Genomic DNA, 25,768 nt, shown 5'->3' with positions numbered 1-25,768 from the left:
AAGAGGAGATGACATTGATCTGGTGATGATTCTCAGTCACAACACTCAATCACATAAGAGGAAGTTGCCAGCATGAATCAATGGATTACTTTCAGTGGTAAATGGTAGCTGTGGTTCGTGGTGTGCACGGAAGTGCTTACCATTTCAAAATTGCCAAGGGAAGTGGGCCTTTATTTCTTTATGCTTCACCACTATGGCTTGATTCACTTGGTCAAGGTCCAGCCCAGGGTTAAGATTTCCAAGACAAATCTTCGAGCTGTAGGAGTCAAAGGGTCAGTTACCAAGCTAGGGATGGAAATACCACGATGAGGATCTCAAAGGAGGCAGATGCTGAAAGCAGGAAACACATTGAGAAAGACAAAAGGTCAGCCTCAGGTTGCCATGGTGAGGTCAGGAGCCTAGGTAAGCCAAGCCAGGTTGTCAGATTGTTGCATCCAGGTCAGAATGCCACAGGCAGCATCAGGATGGCTAGGGGGAGGACCGCAGTTCAGGATTATAGTCTGAGCTGATGTATTATTGTGATTTTCAGGTTTTCTTCTACCTTATGACCCTAACTTGCATGTTAACCTCTCTGGACCAGTTTCTCAGGTTGCCCACAGGATCCTGACATAAGGAGTAATTTTGTTGAACCCTTGAAAATTCATGCAAAGACCCACTTTTCAAAGTTTTCTGTTAGTGTAGAGCATAGTTTTTCATCAGATTCTGCTGCCGTTTCATGTGACATTAAATACTCTCTTAAGATGCCGAAGCATTGTTTCCTCACCTACTAAGAAGAGGTATAATGTCAGAGATAATTGACAAAAGAAGCCCTTAGAAATAAAAGCAGATTTTACATTTGGAAAGTTTGTGTTGTCTGTTTAATATTATTCACCCTTTCTCTACATTCATTATTCTTAATATAGAATATTATAGGCAATTATAGTAAACAAGAGCCCTTAATTTAGAGTAATTGTTTTCATCAACAAGATAACTTAAATCTGGTGGAAATTAAATGTCCATATAAGCAAAGACATATTCTTGTTATTGGGGGGAGGAAATTTTTGGCAAAAATAATTTGAAATGGGGGCTACCTTCATGAATAGTGAGTAAATTTGGCGATAAATTAGAAAGAAGTATCCCTAAAGTTGTCCATGGATAGTCAGCTATCAGTCCTAAAATTTCACCAGACTAAACAGTGAAAAATCTTATTTGTCAATGCACCTTTGAAAAAATAGAGATTCTTTACAAGAAATGGGAGCAGTGGGAAAATAGAGGATTTACACAATCATAACTTTACCTTGATATTTACACTGGATAATTTTCAGAGCTGCTCTAAACTAAAATATCATTTGAAGAATGCTATGGAATTAAGTTCCTTAAAAAACATTTATTATTAAATTAGTATATATGGGCACACTATATGAATGTATTTTCATTATGGGATGTTAAATCTGGAGAGTATGAGTGTAAGTGGTATTGGGGGTGTAGTTTCTTTAAATCTTAAATGCTCTTCAATTAAGAATCCTAAGTACAGGTATGAGAGTCTCTCAAAATTTTAATTGACAGAAATCTTTATTGCCAACTGAAAATAAATAATACTTGTGTCCATGACTATCTGTCTTCAGCTGAATATTCTCTTCCAGAATCTTTTCTTGGGATTTGAGAAAAATTAGCAAAATAAGAGTGCATATAGCCCGTTAGATTTTATGATAGTTATGCTATTGAGAGTGTGAATGCCATAGAATCTCAGGTGTTTTAGAAGCTCTGTTCCCACTATGGGAAAAAGAAAAAAAAACAAAAACGAAAAAACAAACAAACAAAAAAACTGCCCTGTTTTCTAAGGCAGAACTATGGTACTGTTAAATTTTAAGTTTAAAAATAAAGCTAGGATGATTTTTAGCCTCTTACATGCCAAAAGACAAAAACAAACAACCCTCCCCCGGGGAAGAAGTCAGTAAAATGATAGTATCTTGGCGTTCTTAAAGGGTACCAAGGTGTTTTTCTTTATTCCATGTCTTTAAACCCTTTTTGAGAAAGCCATTGAAATTCCACCCTTTTGTAAGTATACAGAAATCAACACCATATTTATATAATTAACAATCTTAAAGGAAGCATCAAAATAACGTTTTACAGTAAATTCATAAAAAAAATTAAAGAATCTATCAAACACTAAACTCAAAAACACTCCCTATCCTACTTGACTGTTGTTGACACGCATACATCCAATTTAAAGGGTTTTATTCAGAGTTCGTAGGGATTATCACCTCCAGATAGGAATATTCCTGTTAAAGTTCCAGGCTATAAAAGCCATTTCTTTTCTTTTTTTTTTTTTTTCCTGAGACAGTCTTGCTCTGTTGCCCGGCTGGAGTGCAGTGTCATGATCTCCGCTCACGGCAACCTCCACCTCCTGAGTTCAAGTGATTCCCCTGCCTCAGCCTCCCTGGTAACTGAGATTACAGGTGCATGCCACCAAACCAGCTAATTTTTTTTGTATTTTTAGTAGAGATGGGTTTTCGCCATGTTGACCAGGCTAGCCTTGAACTCCTGACCTCAGGTGATCTGCCCACCTCAGCCTCCCAAGTGCTGGGATTACAGGCATGAGCCACCTCACCTGACCTTATAAAGACCATTTCTTAACTGCATCATCAAATCTGGACACCAGGCTGGTACCCACAGATAAGGGTGGTGCTCACCAAAGGCCAACACCTCTCCTTCAAAATGAAGAGCTACATCTTGAGGCTGTATGAAAACAACACGAAAACAGAAAAAGCTGTTTGAAATCAACTATATACAACTGAGTCCTGGTTAGGATGCATGTATTTACATAGATGCCCACTTATACATATGTAATCACAGATAATTCACAAGTCCCACAATGGCCAGGATTTGGTGGTAGTGGTGGTAGTGACCACCTCCTTCTCATTCAGTAAGTGGTGAACTTCCCCAGCAGTTCTGTCTGCTTCTCAGTCCTGGTCCTGATCCAGAGTGCATCTTTCATGTAGGATCTTTGTCATATGTTGATTCTCTTTTGCACCCCATTCAGTTTTATACCAGCTCTCTACATAAGCCTGTTAGAGATATAATATTAATTGCCCAGAAATATCAGCCTGCAGTGGCTCCAAAATCATTTTTTAATGAATACGGACTTCATTGCATGTATTTCTATTACTTTGGTTACTTCTATTTCTATTTTTATTGCAAAGAGCTGTGCAAATAAAAGAATATCAAAAGGTACAGTTATAAATGTGCTCTGCTAAATTCCCTCTGCCTTGAAATGCCTGTGAACTGCAGCCACAAAATGCCTGCTGCATTTTAATGCCTTTCTTGCGAGGCAACATGATATAGTAGAAATAGCACTGGTTGGGAGTCACACAAATCTCCTGGCCCACCATTCACCAGTTGTGTTACTTAACGTCTCTGAGCCTCAGTGTTCTCGTGTGTAAAATGTCAACAACAATGTCATCTTCACAGATTTGACCGAGGCTTAAATGAGATGAGGTATATAAAGCACAAATAATGTCTTTAGGACATCACAGGAGCTCGATAAATGTTAATTTTTTTTAGCCTGCAGCAGTCATGGGAGGAGATGAAGGCATGCACAGATGAACACTCATTTTAAAAGGTACTACAGTTGAGGTCATTTTAAACTGGGAAGAATAAGGCTAGATTCCAAATGCCTTAGTGTGATGTTTATGACATGTGGGAATTTGTTGCTGTAGGTGGCTATGAAGAAAATGACATGGTTTCTGAAATCCATTACAACTTTAAGTTCTGTCCAGCTCTAAAGTGTTATAAGAAGGGCCTGTTTAATGATATGTCTGCCTTTAAAGGCATAAGCAGTATAATTTATGTTTAAAATCATTACAATATACATCATGTTGTTATACTGCTTGAATTAATTTAACATAAAATTCCAGCACATCAAAAGTGTAAGACTGTCATTGATCACCTATATAGGGATACAGCTGTAATAGAAACTTTTTGTAAGGATGGCCAGGGCTTTACTTCATTTAGTGAATAAATAATATGGAAAGCCTAATTGTTAAACTAACAATGTGGAGATGAGGTTATTGACACTTTTACTAGGTTTACATGGTTTCAGTAGTATTTGAGTTATATCATGATCTGATGTCACTTCTGAAGCTATTTCTAGAATCTGTGCTGCTGAATTCCATAAACAAGGAATATAGAACAAATGACATATAAATAGGGAAGGAAAATGGGAATCCTCAGAAAGTAAATCCTGTAGGCTAGCCTTCACTTCCATTCTTGTTCAGTATCTTGCTAGAGGACCCAGTCTCTGAAACATAGATGAAGGAAGGGAAGTAGGTTGGAAGACAGTAAGCCATAGTGGAAGAGCAGTCTTTGAAGTGAGACAACACTTGTTAATCATCTATTTGCTAGGAGCTTCATATTCTTCATCTTTATTGAGCAGAATAATAAATCCATCAATATTTTTTGAGGTTTTGAGATATTGACAGCACCTGTTACACAGGAATTGTAAATAAACTCATGTACCAATTCCTATAGATTAATAGTGGTTTTCTGAAGTTCTAGGCTAAAAGAATTTGGAGAATTCTTTCCCAATTACAGCATTGGGAAAGAATGCTGTAATTGATTAGTGATGTCTGCTGTGAACAGAGAGTGAAGTAAAAGTATATATAGATATATTTGCTATATAAGTGTTCTATAAATTATAACTATTATGATGATTGCCACTTTCACAAAGGTGTTTGTATGTCCCTCTAAAGATTGCTAAGTTTCTACATCTTCAGTGCAACATAGAATCAATTCATTGCTTTGGTTATAATAGTGGTATATATTATTTTTATTAATTTGGTGGTAAGCGTATGTGTACTAACTGCTGAGAAAAGCTACAAATCAGAAATTGGCATTTGCTATCCCTAATCTTACCACCTAAAATATGTATTTGGGAAAAGTCTGATACCGTTTCTAAAAGTAGAATGAGGGTTGAGAGGAAAAAAGCAGAGATGATATTGAGACGTAGTCCCAGGTTATCACAAAAGGTTTGCACAGTGTTCTATATTTTTAAAAAATATTCAACCAAGGGAGAAGATACAGCATATTTTGCACTTAGATGGTCCATGACTTCTGCGCTGTTTTCCTGTTTTTTCTCTTGGGCCAGATTTCTTTTCTGGGTAAATAGTCATGTTCCTGTCAGCCACAGGGGACTTTCTGAATCCTGAACAACTGATTTTGTATTCCTGCCCCATTCCCTTATTTGAGAACAGCAATCTGATCAAACCCATATTTTTAAATTTATGTATTTATAGGTATATGGAAGAATAGTTTACAGTTTCAGTAAATTTTTTTTCCACCACAAATGGAAGAAAAGTGTGTTTTTAAAAAACAGTGTTTTATCAGTTTCTTTTTTTTTTCTTTATTACTGATGACTTCATTCTACTTGAATTCAAGGCTTCAGTTTCTTTGGGGTAAACTAATAGATTATGTATGCAATGTTTGCACCATGTTGATTGAACTCATCTGGTGAGTTTGAACGCAGCTCATGAATTTTTGTAATCGGCAGAAGCCTGTGCGTTGGATACAGACACCATGGTCATCTCGTATTACTCAAGAGCTAGGGAAGCTGTTCAAAATAGACTGTGCTGCTTTTCCTGCCTGCCCATGGTTCAGAAAAACTTATCAAGACTTTTAATTTGTTCTTACTATATTTTTCAAGTGCTCAAAGAAAACTTTTTTTAAGTCTAGTAAAGAAAGAGAATTAGAACTATTATGAGAGTTTTAACATACATATTGAAAAAAAAGAAAGGTACGTGATTCCCAAGGGTTCGTCTGTTCTGAACGAAAGGCATCAGCTGCTGAGTGTCTGTAGAGCACCTAGGAAGCCCAGAACCCTGTGTCAGGGAGCAGCCACAAGGCAGAAGTACAACATCCAGTTTGCAATTAACTTACCATCTAGTTTGAGAACAGTGCTTTTCCTGCAAAAGGTGTTTACTCACTACTTTTTTTTTAATATAATTTACAAGCATAGTTCTAAAATATTTTTTAAAAATAGATGACCTCTTTCTGTTGCTTTTAGATATCTCATATTATCAGATATCTCATTTAAACTTAGAACCCAACTGTAATATTTAGGGATCTTTTTGACATGCAAAGCTCTTCACACTGGGGCTGTACCTACCTTTCCAGGCCTCACGTGTCCCTCTTCTCCTTGACCCTCCTATATTTCTTTAAAATATTGACACAAGGGAGAAGATACAGTGTGTTTTGCACTTAGTTCATGACTTTCTGGATTTTTTTCCTGTGTTTATTCCCTAAATGCTACAGTTGCAATTCTCACATACCTGTGAAATGTGTCATGATTGAGAAGATGTTACAATTGAGTTAAAGTACCAAAATTTGTAAGTGATATTCTTCTGTCATTATTAGAGTAAATTCAAAATACCCCTAAGCTATGGCCGGGTGTGGTGGCTCATGCCTGTAATCCTAGCACTTTGGGAGGCCGAGTCAAGCAGATCACTTGAGGTCAGGAGTACTAGACCAGCCTGGCCAACATGGTGAAACCTCATCGCTACTAAAAATACACATACACACACACATACACACACACACACACACAAAGAGTTTGCTGGGCATGGTGGCAGGCGCCTGTAATCCCAGCTATTTTGGATGCTGAGACAGGAGAATCGCTTGAACCCAGGAGGCAGAGGTTGCAGTGAGCTGAGATCAAGCCACTGCACTCTAGCCTGGGTGACAGAGTGAGACTCTGACTAAAAAAAAAAGAAAAAAAAGTTAAACCAGAGTCACCAGAACTCACTTTTATGCGAATTTGCTTTGTAAATGAGAGCGGAAAGGGAACATGCGCCATACACCTGGTATGTGTGTAAGGCGGAACAAAAGAAGTTGAGGACCACTGCTTATCCAAACTGATCGACTTGCATATCTCTAAAGCAAGATGCTTTCTCATTCCTTTACTTTGCACTCACTGCCTCCCCTCTACCTGGAGTATCCTCATCTCACTTGTCTAGCTGTTGAGCACCTTTGTATCCTTCAAGGCTCAGCTGAAGTGTCATCTCCTCCATGGAGCCTTCTGTGATTTTCTTCAATGGCCCTGCTCTCACCTTGTCAAAGTTTAAGCACTCTGCATTCCCATGACCCCAGTGCAAATCTCTGTAAGAGCACCAGTCCTAATGGACTGTAGTCTTCTGTATCCCTCTCTGTCCGCTACCTCCCAGACTATTTGTTTTTGCAGGTAAGGATTGTGAAGTGTTCCTCTTTCCGTTCCCAGATTTTAACATGAGGTCTGGTGCAGTGGGGCACTCAGTTATGTCTCAAATGAACCAAAGAAGTAGAATGACTGTTCAGATCTGCCTGTCATTCTTTTGCTCCCTAGCCCTGTATAATATCATGTGATATTGGTTCCACTAAAATAACCACAATAACCTAATCTAAGCTCCAAGGGAACTGCTAGCTGAGCAGTTTGGGGTTGGACAGATGAGATACTGGAAAAGCTATAATTCCTAAGAGGAAGTACTGGCTAAAGTACAGAGAGAAGAACCTTGGATAAGCACTTTCTACTCTACACCAACTTCCCCTACCTTTTTTTAAAAAACACTTTTTTACTGTTTTTTGTTTGTTTGTTTGTTTACTATTACCTTTTTTACATATACCCTAACTGTACCCAGATATTGACATGTATCCCATCCCCACTCCCACAATTCATGAGCCTCATGGAAATGAATGCTGGCATATGCCAACCCTGTCTCATATCCAGCCTTCAGGTCAAACAACTGGAGCTTTGTCCCAAATCAGCAATACTTACTGAGAAAATGAGATATCCACATTAAAATGTGACAAAACTCTGTGTGTGTGATTGTAAGAAAAAAGCGGTGGGTCTTTTAATTGCTCTAAAAGGTCAGGACTCTATCTTACCTTCTCATTCAAAAGGCATTTATTAATCCCAAGTCAGACATTTGACCCTTGGAACCAAAGGTAGGCATGTAAAGACCACTTTTTGTTCACATTTATGACTGATTTCACCATTTTCTTGGCATATTTGAATTACATTATTGAATCTTCCAAATTTGGATGTCAACTCCTTTAACAAGAAGATCCAAAAGTGACTTCAAAGATGATGTACACTGTGTGACTCTGATTATTTCTCTGTATCCTGTAGTGGCCGTCCCACAGGTGGAAGCACTGACCGTATCCAGAAGTTGCGGAAAGAGTATTATCAGGCTCGGAGGGAAGGTTTCCCTTTATATGAAGACAATGAAGGAAGAGCAAGGCCGTCTGAGTATGACCTTCTCTGGGTAAGCTCATGCATGATTTCAATCACTGAATTCATCTTTTCTAATAATGTTTAGAGCAGAAGAACATGGTCAAGAATGTTCTGTACGTATCAGATTATATTTAGGTTTCTTGGGCTTCATAGATGGGAACATTACCCAAACCACAGGCGTATTCTCCGACAGAAACTGTTTATGGAAATCAAACCCCATGAATGTGCAGTAGTTCATTCTGATTGCTCTCATACTTCCTGTTATATGCCAACTGATTTGGGGGAGGCATAAGTTAGCTACTTTAAAGAGGACGAGGGATCCTGGTCACCATCTACTGAGCTTTGATTATTGCAACACAAGCCATCTCTCCTTTGGAAAATGGTGATTAGAAGTAAATTTCAAAAGGGTTACTGTCAGACATGTCAGTTGTTTGTTTATTGGATCTGAGCACTTCACATTCTGCTGATCTTAGTGGCATGCTAGCATGGATTTGTTTTGCAATAAGGGCAGTTTTTGTATTAGAGGATTCTTTTTGCTAAATCCTTTGACATTCAGGGAACAGAAAAGAATATAGTGACCACTGAAGAAAAACTCACTGGGTTTTTTCAGGGTGGCACGATTCCCTCTCGTGTTGTTTTTAAGAAGCAAGTCTGTGCCTCCATGATGCACTTAACTCTTGAGCATCCACAAAAATGCCCAGGAAGAGGGTGCTTAGAATTGCATGAAATGTGCTCATCAGATACATAGAACAGTGCCTGACATAGAGCTAGTGCTCAGTAATTGTTAGTTCTTGTTACTGGCATTATTATCAGAGCAGAGCTGAACATGATAATAGCAGGTGTCCTCGCTGGGGTTCAGTTCTCACTCACCCTCTAATGATTTCTGCCTTGTACTACACCTTATAGTGCTGCTCTGAGAACCAGGTAGGGGACTTGGTTAACCCTGATGCCCATGAAAGACACCGGCTCCTTTGAAAGGCAAATCTATGAAGGCAGGTTTCCTTTCCTGAGTTTCACACTCATGTTTATGCTCATAAGGTCAGGGTGGTGAGAATAGAGACTGACGGCTGAGCTGATTCCCTCTAGTTCTTACATCTGTGTGGGGGGCCTGTCATGCATGCATCTCTACACTAGGGTGTGAAAATCAGTGTCAGGATCCACCACTGTTGGGCAGAGCAACCGAAACTCCTCGGCCCAGAAGATTGCACGTGTATAATGGAGTTTCAAAACCCTAATCAGAAGTGCACAGTGCAGATGGGCGATCTCAAGCCAAGTGGCTTCAGCCTCTTGGGAGAGAGGCAGTCTGAGACTATGGATCAGAACAAACAGCTATTTATTGGTTGTATTACAGTTGTTAGGATTAAACAGAATGACACCCAGAGTGATGGGAAAACGTGTCTCTTAGCTTCTCTGTAGCAGAAGAGAAAGATTTCCACAGAATAACAGATTAGATAACAATTCAGTTTCAAACTTGATCAAGATCGATTTACTGCCTCTGACAAGAGATGTGAGCTACTTGTTAGGTAAGGCTCAGCTCCCTCGATAAGCCAAACAAGCAGTAAAATAAAGGAAAGTCATTTCCACTGTATCCAAAACAGAACACCATGTCCAGTGCATTGAAAAGTGCTCTATCTCAAAACCACTGTGAATTCCTATGAGCAAAATAAGACAAATAATTTTAGACAAAGTAGTCCTGGTTGTTTTGACCTTATTTCATATGATTTCCTTACATCAAGCTGAAAGGATGAAGGTGGTTAACTTTCATGAGACTTGAAGTTTCCTCTGACCCTCACCAAACCTGAGCAAGATAACTATACCCTTGGGTGCTCCCTTTTTTAACGATTCTATTTTTACGCCAAGTAAACGTGTAACCAGACCATCTAGTGAGCAAAGAAGTATCTCTAGTTTAATTTGTGTTTCCCATGCTCTGGTGTGTTGAGCTCTGCCAAAAGTGACTGATTTTATGTTTCCCAGACAATTGGGGTCTGAGGCTTCCCAAAGGGATGCTTGGGAAATGCACTGCCATAAAAGATGAGTGTTCTTTGTTACTGCCTGAGATACTCCAAGCCAGGGATTAGAATCTCAGCATCCTTTCCTCTCCTCTCCCCACGCCAAGGAAAAACACTAGTGTCTTTTGTTCAGCGTAGGCCTGAGAAATTATACTGTTGTCTTGCCACTTTTGGAGAGATCTAGGAAAGCAAGTTTAGAAAGTTAACATTTCATTCCTGTCAGGCGGCCAGACCCAACAAAGCAGCTTTTATGAGATTGTGGTTCCTAGAAAGGCAGGTCTTCAGCATCACCACCAGGGCACTTGCTAAAATCAGACCACAGTCACACGAAGGGGAAGAATGGGGCCCAGGAGAGACCCCCAACGGATGTGTCAGGTTGTCATCAAGGATTCTGATCCACAATTCTAAACATAGGACGTTGACTTCAATCCCTTGAGTAAACACTAAAGCAGTCCCACTTCTCTAACAAAACCACTGTGTGGACCAACATCATCAGAAATATTGTTATGAACTTAGAACTCCTCCAAGGCCAGAGGCTCTGGTTGAGAGGCCTGATGAGTGTTTTCTGGAGTCATTCTGTACTGGGGAACTTCTGAACTATCGAGAAGGAAATTACAAAGACAAGTTACCTAACAACTACTTGTAACTCATTTAAAAATAGGCCAACAAGAATGAAAATATGCTCACAAAAGTCTTCAAGGCCAAAATAATGAGAATAATCCCTTGAAAGTTTATTAGGGTCTATGAATATTTTTAAATTTATATATAAATATATATGACTAATACTTTTTCTTTGGCTGGCCCTGGGCTTTCTAGATCTTCACAGACCAAATTGTATGTAGTTCTCTACCAGTATTGCACCTGCCCGGTGGCCTGGAGTCTAAGATTTCTCTTACTCCTCCCTTGGGTTCTCACTTGCTTTCATACCTGTCTTCTCTCCCCTCTCCCTTCTCCCTTATCCCCTCCCCTCTCCCCTCTCTCCTCCCCTCTGCCCTTTCCCCTCCCCTCTCCCCTCTCTCCTCCTCTCTCTCCTCTCCCTTGACTCCTATTACATTTTAACAAATATTTGCTAAATCTTAGTGTAGACCAGATGCTGGTAATAAGAATATGACATTACTTCTACCTTGGAGAAACTGCGGATCTAGCCAGGAATAGATCTAAGCCCAAACAAAATAGAACAATAATTTATGTGATAACTGCTATAGTATAGAGAAGTATTAGCTTCTATATGTACTAAGAGAGAGTAGTTAATTCTGTTGGAGGTGCATAGTTGGAGATAGAGTGCTGGGAAAACTATAGGGACATTTTGGGAATTGTCTCAGCTGACATACTTTCTTCTTTTATTCTCAAATTTGTTGGATTTTTTTTTCCCTTTTCCAAAAGATCTCCTGATGTATTCACTTTGTTTTAAAATAAATGAATATACACAGACTGTAAGGTTTGTAAATATGAACTTGAGACCTTAAAATCTTTTCAACTGCTCTGTTTTGTAACTGTTTTCCCATCTTACTCTGAAAAGCTGTAAAGAACAAGTTGAAAAAATTTCAGTGGCTGCAAGTGAAACAGTCTGGTGAGTTTTTATAGGCCCAATTAAGTAAGCAAGATATACTAGCTGTGAAGTGTTAATATTTGCCAGAAGAAAACATAATACCTGTTATCTGCTGGTATTTTATTTTTTATAAAACTTAAGATAGTCCTCTGACAATGGGCTGCTTTTTTCTCAGCGGATAAAGCTGCTCTGCTTGTTTAACAGCAGCATGAATATCCTGTAAATAATTCTAGCAATGAGATGCCTCTGAAGTTTTCTAAAAATATTAGTGCCTTTATTGTTGTCTTTTTCAAGAGCTGAATAGCAGTATCATTATCCCCCCACCCAACCTTTTCTTTTTTTTTTATACTTTAAGTTCTAGGGTACAAGTGCACAACGTGCAGGTTTGTTACATATGTATATATAAGCTATGTTGGTGTGCTGCACCCATTAACTCATCATTTACATTAAGTATATCTCCTAATGCTGTCCCTCCCCCTCCCCCTCCCCACAATAGGACCCGGCATGTGATGTTCCCCTTCCTGTGTTCAAGTGATCTCATTGTTCAATTCCCACCTCTGAGTGAGAACATGCGGTATTTGGTTTTCTGTTCTTGCGATAGTTTGCTGAGAATGATGGCTTCCAGCTGCATCCATGTCCCTACAAAGGACATGAACTCATCCTTCTTTATGGCTGCATAGTATTCCATGATGTATATGTGTCACATTTTCTTAATCCAGTCTGTCACTGATGGACATTTGGGTTGATTCCAAGTCTTTGCTATTGTGAATAGTGCCGCAATAAACATACGTGTGCATGTGTCTTTATAGCAGCATGACTTATAACCCTTTGGGTATATCCCCAGTAATGGGATGGCTGGGTCAAATGGTATTTCTAGTTCTAGATCCTTGAGGAATTGCCACACTGTCTTCCACAATGGTTGAACTAGTTTACATTCCCACCAACAGTGTAAAAGCATTCCTATTTCTCCACATCCTCTCCAGCGCCTGTTGTTTCCTGATTTTTTAATGACTGTCATTCTAACTGGTGTGAGATGGTATCTCATTGTGGTTTTGATTTGCATTTCTCTGATGGCGAATGATGATGAGCATTTTTTCATGTGTCTGTTGGCTGTATGAATGTCTTCTTTTGAGAAGTGTCTGTTCATATCCTTTGCCCACTTTTTAATGGGGTTGTTTTTTTCTTGTAAATTTGTTTGAGTTCTTTGTAGGTTCTGGATATTAGCCCTTTGTCAGATGAGTAGATTGCAAAAATTTTCTCCCATTCTGTAGGTTGTCTGTTCACTCTGATGGTAGTTTCTTTCACTGTGCAGAGGCTCTGTAGTTTAATTAGATCCCATTTGTCAATTTTGGCTTTTGTTGCCATTGCTTTTGGTGTTTTAGACATGAAGTGCTTGCCCATGCCTATGTCCTGAATGGTATTACCTAGGTTTTCTTCTAGGGTTTTTAAGGTTTTAGGTCTAACATTTAAGTCTCTATCTATCTTGAATTAATTTTCATATAAGGAGTAAGGAAAGGATCCAGTTTCAGCTTTCTACTTATGGCTAGCCAATTTTCCCTGCACCATTTATTAAATAGGGAATCCTTTCCCCATTTCTTGTTTTTGTCAGGTTTGTCAACCACCCAACCTTTTTTTTAAAAAAAAATTATTTGGTTAAATTAGAAGAAAGTTTATTTATAAAAGAGGTTTGTAGACACATGGTTGGGAAGGGAGTACATTTGTTTATATATAGAAAAAAAAGTGGGAGTTAAGCATCTTAAACTAGCACGATATACCTGTTTCCATTGTCATTAAAAACATGGTGCTGGCCAGGCATGGTGGCTTAAGCCTGTAACCCCAGCACTTTGGGAGGCCAAGGCGGGCAGATCATGAGGTCAAAAGATTGAGACCAGCCTGGCCAATATGGTGAAACCCGGTCTCTACTAAAAATACAAAAATTAGCTGGGTGTGGTGGTGCACACCTGTAGTCCCAGCTACTTGGGAGGCTGAGGCAGAAGAATCACTTGAACCCAGGAGGCGGAGGTTGCAGCGAGCCGAGATCACGCCACTGCACTCCAGCCTGGTGATAGAGCGAGACTCCGTCTCAAAAAAAACAAAAACGAAAACAAACAAACAAACAAAAATTGTGCTATATCTCTCTGGCACAGGGGATTGACTCAAGTAGATCATAGTTGGAACAATGAGATGGTTGGGTGAATAAACGTAAACATCTGAAAGATTTGTTCACCCTATTATGAAGACGGTTGCCGGGCGCGGTGGCTCAAGCCTGTAATCCCAGCACTTTGGGAGGCGGAGACGGGCGGATCACGAGGTCAGGAGATCGAGACCATCCTGGCTAACACGGTGAAACCCCGTCTCTACTAAAAAATACAAAAATCTAGCCGGGCGAGGTGGCGGGCGCCTGTAGTCCCAGCTACTACGGAGGCTGAGGCAGGAGAATGGCGGGAACCTGGGAGGCGGAGCTTGCAGTGAGCTGAGAGCCGGCAACTGCACTCCAGCCCCAGCGACAGAGCGAGACTCCATCTCAAAAAAAAAAAAAAGAAGACGGTCTAGAAGCCAACTTGAAGAAATGTACTTGACCGCTGGTCTGGACGATCGATGAGAGACAAATCCAATGAATTCCACACTTGGAGGAAAGAAAAAACACAATGCTGAGATCATGCTAACCATCTTAAGGCAAGGATGAAAGATGGAATGTTCTATAGCCAAAGAAGTATAAAAGCCATCAGAAGGTGTTTGGTAAACCCCAGGAGAGAAGAGGATGAATACCATCAATGGTCCGATACCAAAGTGGAGATTTCTAAGTATTTTCCTTGTCTGCTCCTTAAAAGCATCTGATAAAAACTAAATACATTGATGAACAATTCTGGCTTAGGCAATAGCTCTTATATTCCAAAGAACAGAGACCTAAATCAAACTGACCTGATTCATAGCGGAAATTTTGTTGGCTTATTTAAAAGAAGTCCATAACCACATCCTGGCTTCAGGCAAAGCTGGATCCAGCTCCTGCAGGCAGCCCATTAGGAGTCTCTTTTTTCATCTCTCAGCTTTGCTATTCTCTCTGCAGGCACCATTCTCAGCGGGCTACCTGAGGTAGAAAAACAGCCATCCACAGCTCCGACATAACAACTCTGTAGGAGGAGATAGTCTCTGTGTAGATCAGGAAACATCCTGAAGCTGATATTCAGCACAATGCTCAATAGCGCTGATTGACTCAGCCTGGATCATGTGTCCACTTCTGAACCAACCCTCATGGCCAGACAGGTGCAATATTCTTATAGACTAAAACTAGGCCACAAGACCACCCCTGGAACTAGACAATGAAGTCAAGTCCACCCAGACTCCATAAATAAGGATAGATGAAGAGAGAGTCCTCAAAGGAAAATCAAGGTGCTGTTAACAGGGAAAGGGAAAATAGATGGTAGGCACAATTATAAATTGTCTACGACAACTTTGAGTTCTAATAATGATATAAACTTCCTTCATCTTCTTAGATTTTCAAGGAAAGAGAAAGAAAAGCCTTCCCTTTGTGTATTCTCATTTTTATCATTAGAATAGATCTATTATCAAACTTAAATTTGCTGCCATTATTTGTTATGTAAAAGGAGAAAGAAAATTTTGTCTATTGGTTCAGTATCTTTGAACTATCCCAGGAACCCAGATGATGTCACTGAATTATTCATGAGAAATTGTCAGACCTCTGGAATTTATTTATATAGGCAAATGACATTTTAGTTCACCTCAGACCTAGCAGTTCACCCCAGGACAATCTGAGTACAGATCATCTCAGCAATACTCTGGGGGACAAATCTGATCCATAAAGGTTGTAGGGATAGTGAAGGAGGAGGGAACAGTTCACCCCAGGAGAAGCAGTAGAATTCTTTGAAAGGAGTAAAGTTGCTCTCTTTCTTTACATAGAGTTGCTCTATTTATATCTTCATGGATTATTGTCTTGTGACAAGCACATATTCTGTTCTTAACACCTTTAAAAGGTGAGATGGGGTAAAGAATTAGAGCCATTAAATGTTTGTATCCAGGCCAGGCACAGTGGCTCATGCTTGTAATTTCAGGACTTTGGGAGGCTGAGGTGAGAGGATTACTTGAGCCCAAGAGTTTGAGACCAGCCTGGGCAACATAGTCAAACCTGTCTCTACAAAAAAATACCAAAATTATCGGGGTGTGGTGGCATGCATCTGTGATCCCAGCTACACGAGAGGCTGAGACAGGAGGACTGCTTGAGTCCAGGAATTCGAGGCTGCAGAGATCCATAATCATGCCACTGCACTCCAGCCTGGGCAACAGAGCAAGACCCTTTCTCAAAAAAAGAAAAAGTCTGTATCCATAGACTGCTGCAGTTGCGCTGCTGCCACACGATGGGCAATCCCTTCTCAGTTGATGAGCCTTCTTGAGCTCCATCCCAATGGTTCCCTCCCAGTGGTTGACTTTATCAACACATCTTTTGATTTCCAAAATCAGTGGAACTGAGGATTGGAAACAATACCAAGGCACAGAAAAAGAGGCGAGAAAACCATGTCTGTACATATGTGCGTTTTAGAAAGGCCTGAAGTTTTATTGAACTTGGTATGGGTAAAACATCAATACCACTGGAAGAGTTCAGATTTTGCTCACTTAGATCTCAGCAAGTAGTAAAACAAAAAGAAAAAAAAAATTGACAAAAGAGGACAAAATAAAATGATTTTCTTTTGGTTAGTGGCTTTGGCCCTTTTATATTTCAGTGTGTCTTCCGCAGGAATTTGTTGACATATAAGCTATATGGGAGAAGATCTGAACTATACAACATGTGAGTGAATGTCTAGCTTTTAAATATAGCAGAAATCATTTTTGAAAGGAAGCAACATGTTTACAGGCAGTCCCTAACACAGAAATAAACTGTGTTCCAGAAGTCCATTTAGAAGTTGGCAATGTAGAAGTAGGAATGGATATTTCCCATAGGGAAAAAATACATATATTGTTTGTTAGGGTCCCAAACCAGTCTACAAAAACCCACTAAAAGCCAATAACCTTGTGCTAATCACAGAACAATAACCTTGAAGCAGAAACAGGGAGATATCTAAGCCAGGGGAGGAATAGGAAATTTTCTTTCCCCCTCCCTTCTTTTCTGGACACAATTTTTTGGGATACTCTCTGCGCCTTTCCCATCTACTGGTCTTTAAGTCTGTTTCCCCAGGTTCCCTGACTCTTAATTCCCCTACCTCCGCATCATGGCACCCCAGTTAAGCCCGCTCCTCCCCTAAAGCATTCAGGCATCCAGAGTTACTTCTCTGCCCCATCCCTCAACAAAGTTACCATTCTCAGTACAGATCATCTCAGCAATACTCTGGGGGACAAAACTGATCCATAAAGGTTGTAGGGATAGTGAAGGAGGGAACAGGAGAGAGGCTAATGGAATGTACTCCCAGAACAGGAGTGTTAGAGCTATTCCTGATGCTCTGTTGCTACTACCCTAGCCTCTGGATTCTCTGGCACTTCTCTTTCCATGTATGGAGCCCAAGCTTCCACAGAGCTCCCTGTCTGACACTGCCTATGGGCAGTGACCTGATCCTGAGAGTGGATCTGATTTCTCCAGCAAACTGGCCCTTTCTCCAAAGGAAGCCTTTTGTTTCTGGGTCTGCCCTCTGTAGCCCAAGGGCCAGTTGCTACAACTAACATGGGCCATGATGCCTCAGTCCTGCTTGAAAATCTGCCCTGATAAGATAGCTCTTCTAAACTACTCCTGTCCACTCATCCTGTCTTTCGAAACACACAGATGTCTCGAGTTTTAGAACTAGTAATTTCGCAGGTATGGGAAGCATTTTAGCACAGGAGACTCCGAAGCTAGGCTGCTTGAGTTCACATCCAGGCTGTACCCGTTACTCACTAGGTAAATTTGGGCAATTTATTTTACCTCTCTGTCTCCTTTGAAAGTGAGATAATAGTACTATCTCCTTGAAGTACTATGACACATACATGATTACATGTAAAGTATTTAGAATAGTGTCTAAACATGTAGGAAGTGTCAATAAACATGAGGAATTTTTAAATGGTACACATATCAAGGTTTTTTGAAATAACACATTCGATTGGCCAGACAGCCCTTCTGTCATAGTCATTATTGGAGCTCCTGCGCCTCTTTGGTTATTCCAGAGCTCTCGGACATTATACAGCACACAAAGCCTTGAGGGTAGCCTTCACATCCTGCTCCCTCTGGTTACCACTGAGATGCCCAGAGTCACTTCAGGGGGTAACTGTCAAGCTCGGTCATCAGGCACTTTTAGCAAATTCCATTGGTCCAAAGGTCAATATCTATTTCCCTCTCTCCCACACACATACTTTTCCTTCAAAAGTACATTCCTTTCATCCCTGACCCTGGGGGCACACCTAATCTCCTTAATGAGCTTATGCTAAAATCAAAGACCAGAAGAAAGTTGACTTCTAGCAGCTTCTGCCTGCAGCTCTGCAAAAACCCTGAAGCAAAGAAATACCAGGGTCCAGTTAAGCGCTTAAAATAGGAGGGTGAGATACAAAGAGAATATATACAAATTACTTACTCAATAAATTACACTACCTCCAGATTGTTAATAAAAATGGCATCATTTACTCAGTGCTGACTCTACCTTATTTAAGCATCCCATATACTAGCTCTGTGAGGTAGGTATCTTTAATCCAGTTTTATAGATGAGAAAACAAAGGTTCCAAGACCTTCCCTCATGGCCACACAATCATTAGCAAAGCTGATTTTCAGATCTCTACTGACTGCCGGTGAAAAGAGAAAGGAAAGCTCCTATTGCTGGTGTTGAGATACTTCTTAATACAAGATGTTTGAAAGAAAGAAAATGTGTGAATATTCATCCATAAGCACTATGAAAACTGTCTTCTACCTTTGTTGAACTACTCTTGAATTATCACTCTTAATTTGTTTTTGAACCCAGTAATATTGAACCAAAATCAAAGTGTGGTGTTATCAGTCCTCTTTCAAAGTCTAAATGAAATCATTCTTTTTATGCTGTAATCAAATAAGTTACCCATCTCTGGCTCAAACCCAAACCTAAATAGCAAAGAGCAGAAAAAGAAAGTTCAGAAACACATGATTTTTCCATAGTATGTCAAAAAACCCTATGCTATACTTCCATTAAAGTGAAAAAAGAACTCTTTCTGCTTTTAATGAGCAATTAATTCCAGTCCAGGATGTCAAGTTTAGAATAGGTTAACTTCCCCCAAACCACAGCCGTTTGTATTGGATCATAGTTAAAACCCCAAATTCCAACTTCTACAATAATAACATTCTTTTCTTCTACTGCAATGGGAGAAATGACCATTTTATGTAACATAAGAAAAACTATAGCAGAAACCCCTATGAATTCCAGATTTCTTAAACTGTTCTCAAAGCTGTTTAAAATCAGTTGGGTACATTTTATTTTAGCAGTGCTTAAATGTTCTAAAATAAACTTTGGGTACTAAATTAAAAAATGAAGATGTCTGGAGTCGAAGATAGGAATATCTATCTAACTGGTATTTATAGTACATGTATCACTTAAATTTGACAACAATTAAAACTCCACAGAAGCCATGTTTGTGTTCAGATCCTGTGGCCTGGGATGTCCCCTCACACAGCGTCCTGACTGTAACCAACCAATCAGGTCACTACAGCGGCCATCTTGTTCTTTCAGTTTAAGGAAATTTTTGACCGACAGTCGTTCTGAGATTTAACATCATTTGGTTCTTATTAAGTTGTAACTAGTTTGGTGTTGTGATGGGAAAAAGAAAATTCACAGGAAGCTTACCTCTGAAAGGAAGACAGAAAGCACACTTGGATCAAAGAAAACCCTAAAATGAGAATGGTCACTACAGTAGTATTGGAATTGCCATTCTCCACAAGAAAAATGACCACTTTTGAATGCAATTGCAATGACGCGTACTAAAGTCTGTGACTTTCCAGCCCTCCTATGAATCTCGTTAATGTCTTTGTATTTCATTCTGAACCTTGAAATCACAGTGCTAAATTTTCGGAGTGTTTATGAAAAAGTACAAAAGTTGATACCACTGAATTTTAGCGAGGCTAACAGGAAAACTTCCCATTTATTTTAGTAAATGATCTAAGAAGAAGGGATATAATGTTGTTATTATAAACCATTGAGAAATAGTCTCTTTTCTACTTTCCAGATGAGGCTTTTGTGAAGCAGTGGAATATTTAGGTTTTATCTTCATGAAGCTTTCTTCAAATGATCATTCCGTGTCATCTGTCACTCACGGACATAGCTCCATTCCCTAAGCAGCAAAGTCAAAGTTGCACATGAGAGAAACTTATTTTCTGCAATTTTCCATTCCTTCGTTGGTTTTTTTATTCAGTGAATACTCAGCAATTTATGAATGCCTAGGAAACTGTACATCGAGCCTGACAATTGTACCATCAACACTTACCTACAAGGAAAGAAAACTTAATTGGTGTATGTGTATATCTTTAAGCCTGTGTGTGTGCACAAAGATGTATGATTTGAAGTTTCTTCTTTACAGAAACAGAAGGAAATGTTGTAGGAGAAAGACAATCCCCATCATGACCTGATGTCTTTTCTTTAATGAACCTTCTGGCTCACTCTATAATATTAGATACCCCCAAACCATGTGGAGACACCTCCGTTTTTCTCTTTTGTTTTCCCATCATCACTAATTGCCAGAGTCACAGTTTCTGAAGAGCAAATTTATTTTAGTTTTAAGTTTTTATATCTATCATCTACTTTTTTTTCTTTTTTTTTTTTTTTTTTTTTTGTGTGTGTGAACCAGGTTTCCTGTTTTCTATGCAATTCCCTTTGCAGTAATTTCCCAGATTTAAATTGCCAGGCGTGCTTCGGCAGCAATGCACAATACGTGTATGTGGTTATAAGGGAATCAGAGACTCACATTTCAGAGGAGGAAATCGTGGTCTCACAATTAATGTGAATGATAGCAGGAAGGAATCTGTAAAGTAGTACTTGAATTCATGATCGGGGAAAAAAAAAAAAAAAACACTGTGGGCTTTAGGAGGTTGTGGCTTTTGTGCAGTTCTAGAACTATTTTGCCTTTTCCCAATTTCAGAAAATGGATAACTTTCTCCTTTCTATGTAAGGATGTATATATATAAGGTTAAAAAGTCTAATCCCTAAATACATGATGATGCGAGGAGCAGACGACAGGCAAACAGGAAAGAACTGACGTTTCTTATCAAGCATTCAAATCCTCCCCTTTGTTGATTCATAAGAAAATTTGAGTACCTTCCCATTTAGAAACTTAAGAGTTTCCTGGCTTTCTTAAAGATTGTATCATCAAAATAAGAAGAAAACTTGTTAATATCCTATCATCAATTAAGGAAAAGAATAGTCATTTTCACTTATGTTCTGTCACTTTGGCCCCAGGATTGGAGAACAGAATTTCAAAGTGTGTGGTTCCTTAGTCATACATTCATTTATTAATTACTGCGGTAGACCTTTACTCAGTGGCAACCTTGTGCCAGACATTTACTTGACTCTGAGGAATCAAAAGTGAATAAGGAGTTCATGTCTGCTGGGAAAGGCAGACAGGAAACATAATTTCAAATATAATGAGATATTTAGGAGTAGTTATGCAGGAAGAAATTGATAAGTGAATGCATAGGAAAGAGAGACTAACCAAGAATTAACGAGATAGATTTGCTTTTATCCCTGTGAAGTTTTCCCTTGTGTGTTCAGCCTTGCCTTTTGTCTGCATTTAGGGCTGTCTGCCTCCAAAGTAAGCTACTAAATCTAAACAATTGCCCTTTGTAATTTTGAAACAAATGTAAAGTGGCTTTTATCACATGTTTCATGATGATACTTTTCTTTATGCCCAACCTCTCCTTTTGAGGATTTGAGCATTTCTGCATCATACTGTCCCAATTACCAACCAAGATCAGCCGTAGAGAAGTTTTTCTAACTGTGTGTCACAACTTATTCGATGATCATACCAACAATTAGTTGGTCACTCTTATCATTTCTAAATGATTTTGCATAGGATGTATCACAGGGCATGGCAGGTAGTAAAGATGGGTGTTGGTATGGTTTTTGTTTCACATCCAATGCGGGAACACACACACTTATATCTGGTCATGATGTAAATTGTAAGTCTTCCTATGGCTTATGATTTTAGGAGGCTGAGAAACTCTGGTTTAGACTTTATGTTCCATATCTGCTTATTTACTCTTTCCCTTATGAGAACCCACATGGTACTATTTCACATTAGGAACTAAAAATTTTTAAATAAACATTATTAATAAATCTTATCTGAAACACATAATGAATGGCACATAGTTTGCTTTTCTTGTTTATATCTGCGTATAAATATAGATAGATACATATGGATAGAAATATAGAGACACAAGTTGTATATATTTCAATGAATTTTACTTTAATAGTCAATGATTTAGAAAACTCTTAAATAAACATGTTGAAAGAGGTTACAACTATAAAGTCAGAAATATGTGGATATACTTGGCATACTCCAGGCTTTCTTTATTCTCCTGAAAATTACTGTCTTTTATATTTAACACGTTTTTTTTTATTATTTTTCTTACAGTTCTATATTTTTTTTACTTTAATTTTAGGTTTGAGGGTACATGCAAAGGTTTGTTACATAGGTAAACTCATGTCACAGGGGTTTGTTGGACAGATTATTTCATCACTCAGGAATTAAGCCCAGTACCCAATAATTTACCTTTTCTGCTCCTCTCCCTCCCCCAACCTTCCACCCTCAAATAGACCCCGGTGTCTCTTGTTTCTTTGTTTTCATAAGTGCTCATCATTTAGCTCCCACTTATAAGTGAGAACATACAGTACTTGGTTTTCTATTCCTGAATTAGTTTGTGGAGGATAATAGCCTCCAGCTCCATCCATGTTTGCACAAAAGACATGATCTCATTCTTTTTTATGACTGCATAGTATTCCATGGTGTATATGTGCCACATTTTCTTTATCCAGTCTGTTATTGGTGGAGATTTAGGTTGATTCCATGTCTTTACTATTGTGAATAGTGCTGCAATAAACATTTGCGTGCACATGTCTTTATGGTAGAATGATTTCTATTCCTTTGAGTATATACCCATAATGAGATTGTTGTTTCAAATGGTGGTTCTACTTTTAGCTCCTTGAGGAATCACCATACTGCTTTCCACAATGGTTGAACTAATTTACAGTCTTACCAACAGTGTATAAGTGTTCCCTTTCCTCCACAACTTTGCTAGCATCTTTTAGTTTTAGATTTTTTAACAATAGCCATTCTGATGGGTGTGAGATGGTATCACATTGTGGTTTTGATTTGCATTTCTCTAATGATCAGCAATATTGAGATTTTTTTCATGTGCTTGTTGGCTGCATGTATGTCTTTTTTTGAAAAGTGTCAGTTCATGTCCCTTTTAATGGGGTTGTTTTACTCTTGTAAATTTAAGTTCCTCATAGATGCTGGATATTAAACATTTGTCAGATACATACTTTGCAAATATTTTCTCCCATTCTGTAGGTTGTATGTTTACTCTGTTGATAGTTTCTTTTGCTCTGCAGAAGCTCTTAAGTTTAATTAGATCTCATTTGTCAATTTTTACTTTTGTTGTGATTGCTTTTGGTGTCTTTGTCATGGAAACTTTGACTGTTCCTGTGTCCAGGATGGTATTGCCTGGGTTGTCCTCCAGGGTTTTTATAGTTTTAGGTTTTACGTTTAAGTCTTTAATCCATTTTGAGTTGATTTTTGTGTATAAGGAAAGGGTCTAGCTTCAGTCTTCTGCACATGGCTAGCCAGTTATCCTAGCACCATTTATTGAATAGGGAGTCTTTTCTCCATTGCTTGTTTTTGTCAGCTTTATCAAAGATCAGGTGGTCATAGGTGTGTACCCTTATTTCTGGGCTCTCTATTCTGTTCCATTGGTCTGTGTGGCTCATTTTATACCAGTACCATGCTGTTTTGGTTACTGTTGCCCCGTAGTATACTCTGAAGTTAGGTAACATGATGCCTCCTGCCTTGTTATTTTTGCTTATGATTGCCTTTGCTACTTGGTCTCTTTTTGATTCCATGTGAATTGTAAAATAGTCTAGTTCTGTGAAGAATGTCATTGGTAGTTTGATAGGAATAGCATTGGATCTGTAAATTGCTGTGGGCAGTGTGGCCATTTTAATGATACTGATTCTTCCTATTCATGAACATGGAATGTTTTTCCATTTGTTTGTGTCATCTCTGATTTCTTTGTAACTGTAATTGTAATCTGTTTTGTAATTCTCATTGTAGAGATCTTTCACCTCCCTGGTTAGCTGTGTTTCTAGGTATTTTATTCTTTTGGTGGCAGTTGTGAATGGGATTGCCTTTCTGATTTGGCTCTCAGCTTAGCTGTTGTTGGCATAAAGGAATGCTAGTGATTTTTCTATCCTGAAACTTTGCTGCAGTTTATCAGCTGAAGGAGCTTTTGGGTTGAGACTATGGGGTTCTCTAGATATAAAATCATATCATCTGCAAGCAGAAATAGTTTGACTTCCTCTCTATTTGGATGCCCTTTCTTTCTTTTGCCCGATTGCTCTGGCAGGGACTTCCAATACTCTGCTGATCAGGAGTGGTGAGAGAGAGCATCCTTGTCTTGTGCCAGATTTCAAGAGAAATGCTTCCAGTTTTTGCCCATTCAGTATTGTCTTGTGCCAGATTTCAAGAGAAATGCTTCCAGTTTTTGCCCATTCAGTATAATATTGATTGTATGTTTGTCATAGATGGCTCTTATTATTTTGAGGTATGTTCCTTCAAAACCTAGTTTATTGAGAGTTTTTAATATGAAGGGGTTCTGAATTTTATCAAAAAACCTTTTCTGCATCTATTGAGATAATCATGTGGTTTTTGTCTTTAATTCTGTTTATGTGATGAATCACATTTATTGACTTTTTCTTTTTATTGTACTTTGTTTTAGGGTACATGTGCACAACGTGCAGGTTTGTTACATATATATACATGTGCTATGTTGGTGTGCTGCACCCATTAACTCATCATTTACATTAGGTATATCTCCTAATGCTATCCCTCCCTGTTACCCCCTCCCCACAATAGGACCCGGTGTGTGATGCTCCACTTCCTGTGTCCAAGTGATCTCATATTGATTTTCATATGTTGAATCAACCTTGCATCTCAGGGATGAAGCCTACTTGATCATGATGGATAAGCTTTTTGGTGTGCTGCTGGATTCTGTTTGCAAGTATTTTGTTGAGGATTTTTGCATTAATGTTCATCAGGGATATTGGCTTTAAGCTTTGTTATTGTTGTGTCTCTGCCTAGTTTTAGTATCAGAATGATGCCAGCCTCGTAGAATGAGGTGGGGACGAGTTTCTCTTGGGAAGGTGTATGTGTCCAGGAATCTATCCATCTCTTCTAGGTTTTCTAGTTTGTGTACATAGAGGTGTTCATAGTAGCTTCTGATGGTTATTTTTATTTCTGTGGAGTCAGTGCTGATATTCCCTTCATCATTTCTAATTGTGTTTATTTGGATCTTCTCATTTCTTCTTTATTAGTCTAGCTACCAGCCTACCTATCTTATTAATTTTTTTCAAAAAACTAACTTCTGGATTCATTGATCTTGTGACTGGTTTTTCATGTCTCAATTTCCTTCATTTCAGCTCTGATGTTTGTTATTTCTTGTCTTCTGCTAGCTTTGGGGTTGATTCGTTCTTGCTTCTCTAATTCTTCTAATTCTTTCAGTTGTGATGTTAGGTTGTTAATTTGAGATCTTTCTAACTTTTGGATGTGAGCAGATATTACTATGAATTTCCCTTTTAACACTGCCTTTGTTGTGTTCCAGAGATTCTGGTGTGTTGTGTCTTTGTTCTCATTAGTTTTAAAGAATTTTTTATTTCTGCCTTTATTTCATTGTTTGCCAAAAAGTCATTCAGGAGCATGTTGTTTAATTTCCATCTAATTGCATGCTTTTGAGTGATTTCTGAGTCTTGACTTGTATTTTTATTG

The 25,768-nt window shown here is 38.8% G+C and overlaps 1 protein-coding gene across 4 annotated transcripts in view; it reads left to right on the top strand.

Annotated features, from left to right (window-relative positions):
• PARD3B (par-3 family cell polarity regulator beta) overlaps positions 1-25,768 on the top strand; it is a 1,103,389-nt gene that overhangs the window by 964,206 nt on the left and 113,415 nt on the right. For all 4 annotated transcript variants that reach the window (XM_011949894.1, XM_011949895.1, XM_011949896.1 and 1 more), the window contains one exon: positions 8,138-8,273. In XM_011949894.1, coding sequence (XP_011805284.1) covers positions 8,138-8,273 — 136 coding nt within the window. The remainder of the gene's footprint in view (positions 1-8,137; positions 8,274-25,768) is intronic.

Source organism: Colobus angolensis, unplaced genomic scaffold, assembly GCF_000951035.1.
Source record: "Colobus angolensis palliatus isolate OR3802 unplaced genomic scaffold, Cang.pa_1.0 Scaffold30, whole genome shotgun sequence".
Taxonomy (NCBI): Eukaryota; Metazoa; Chordata; class Mammalia; order Primates; family Cercopithecidae; genus Colobus; species Colobus angolensis.
This window is presented reverse-complemented; position numbering and strand designations above follow the sequence as displayed.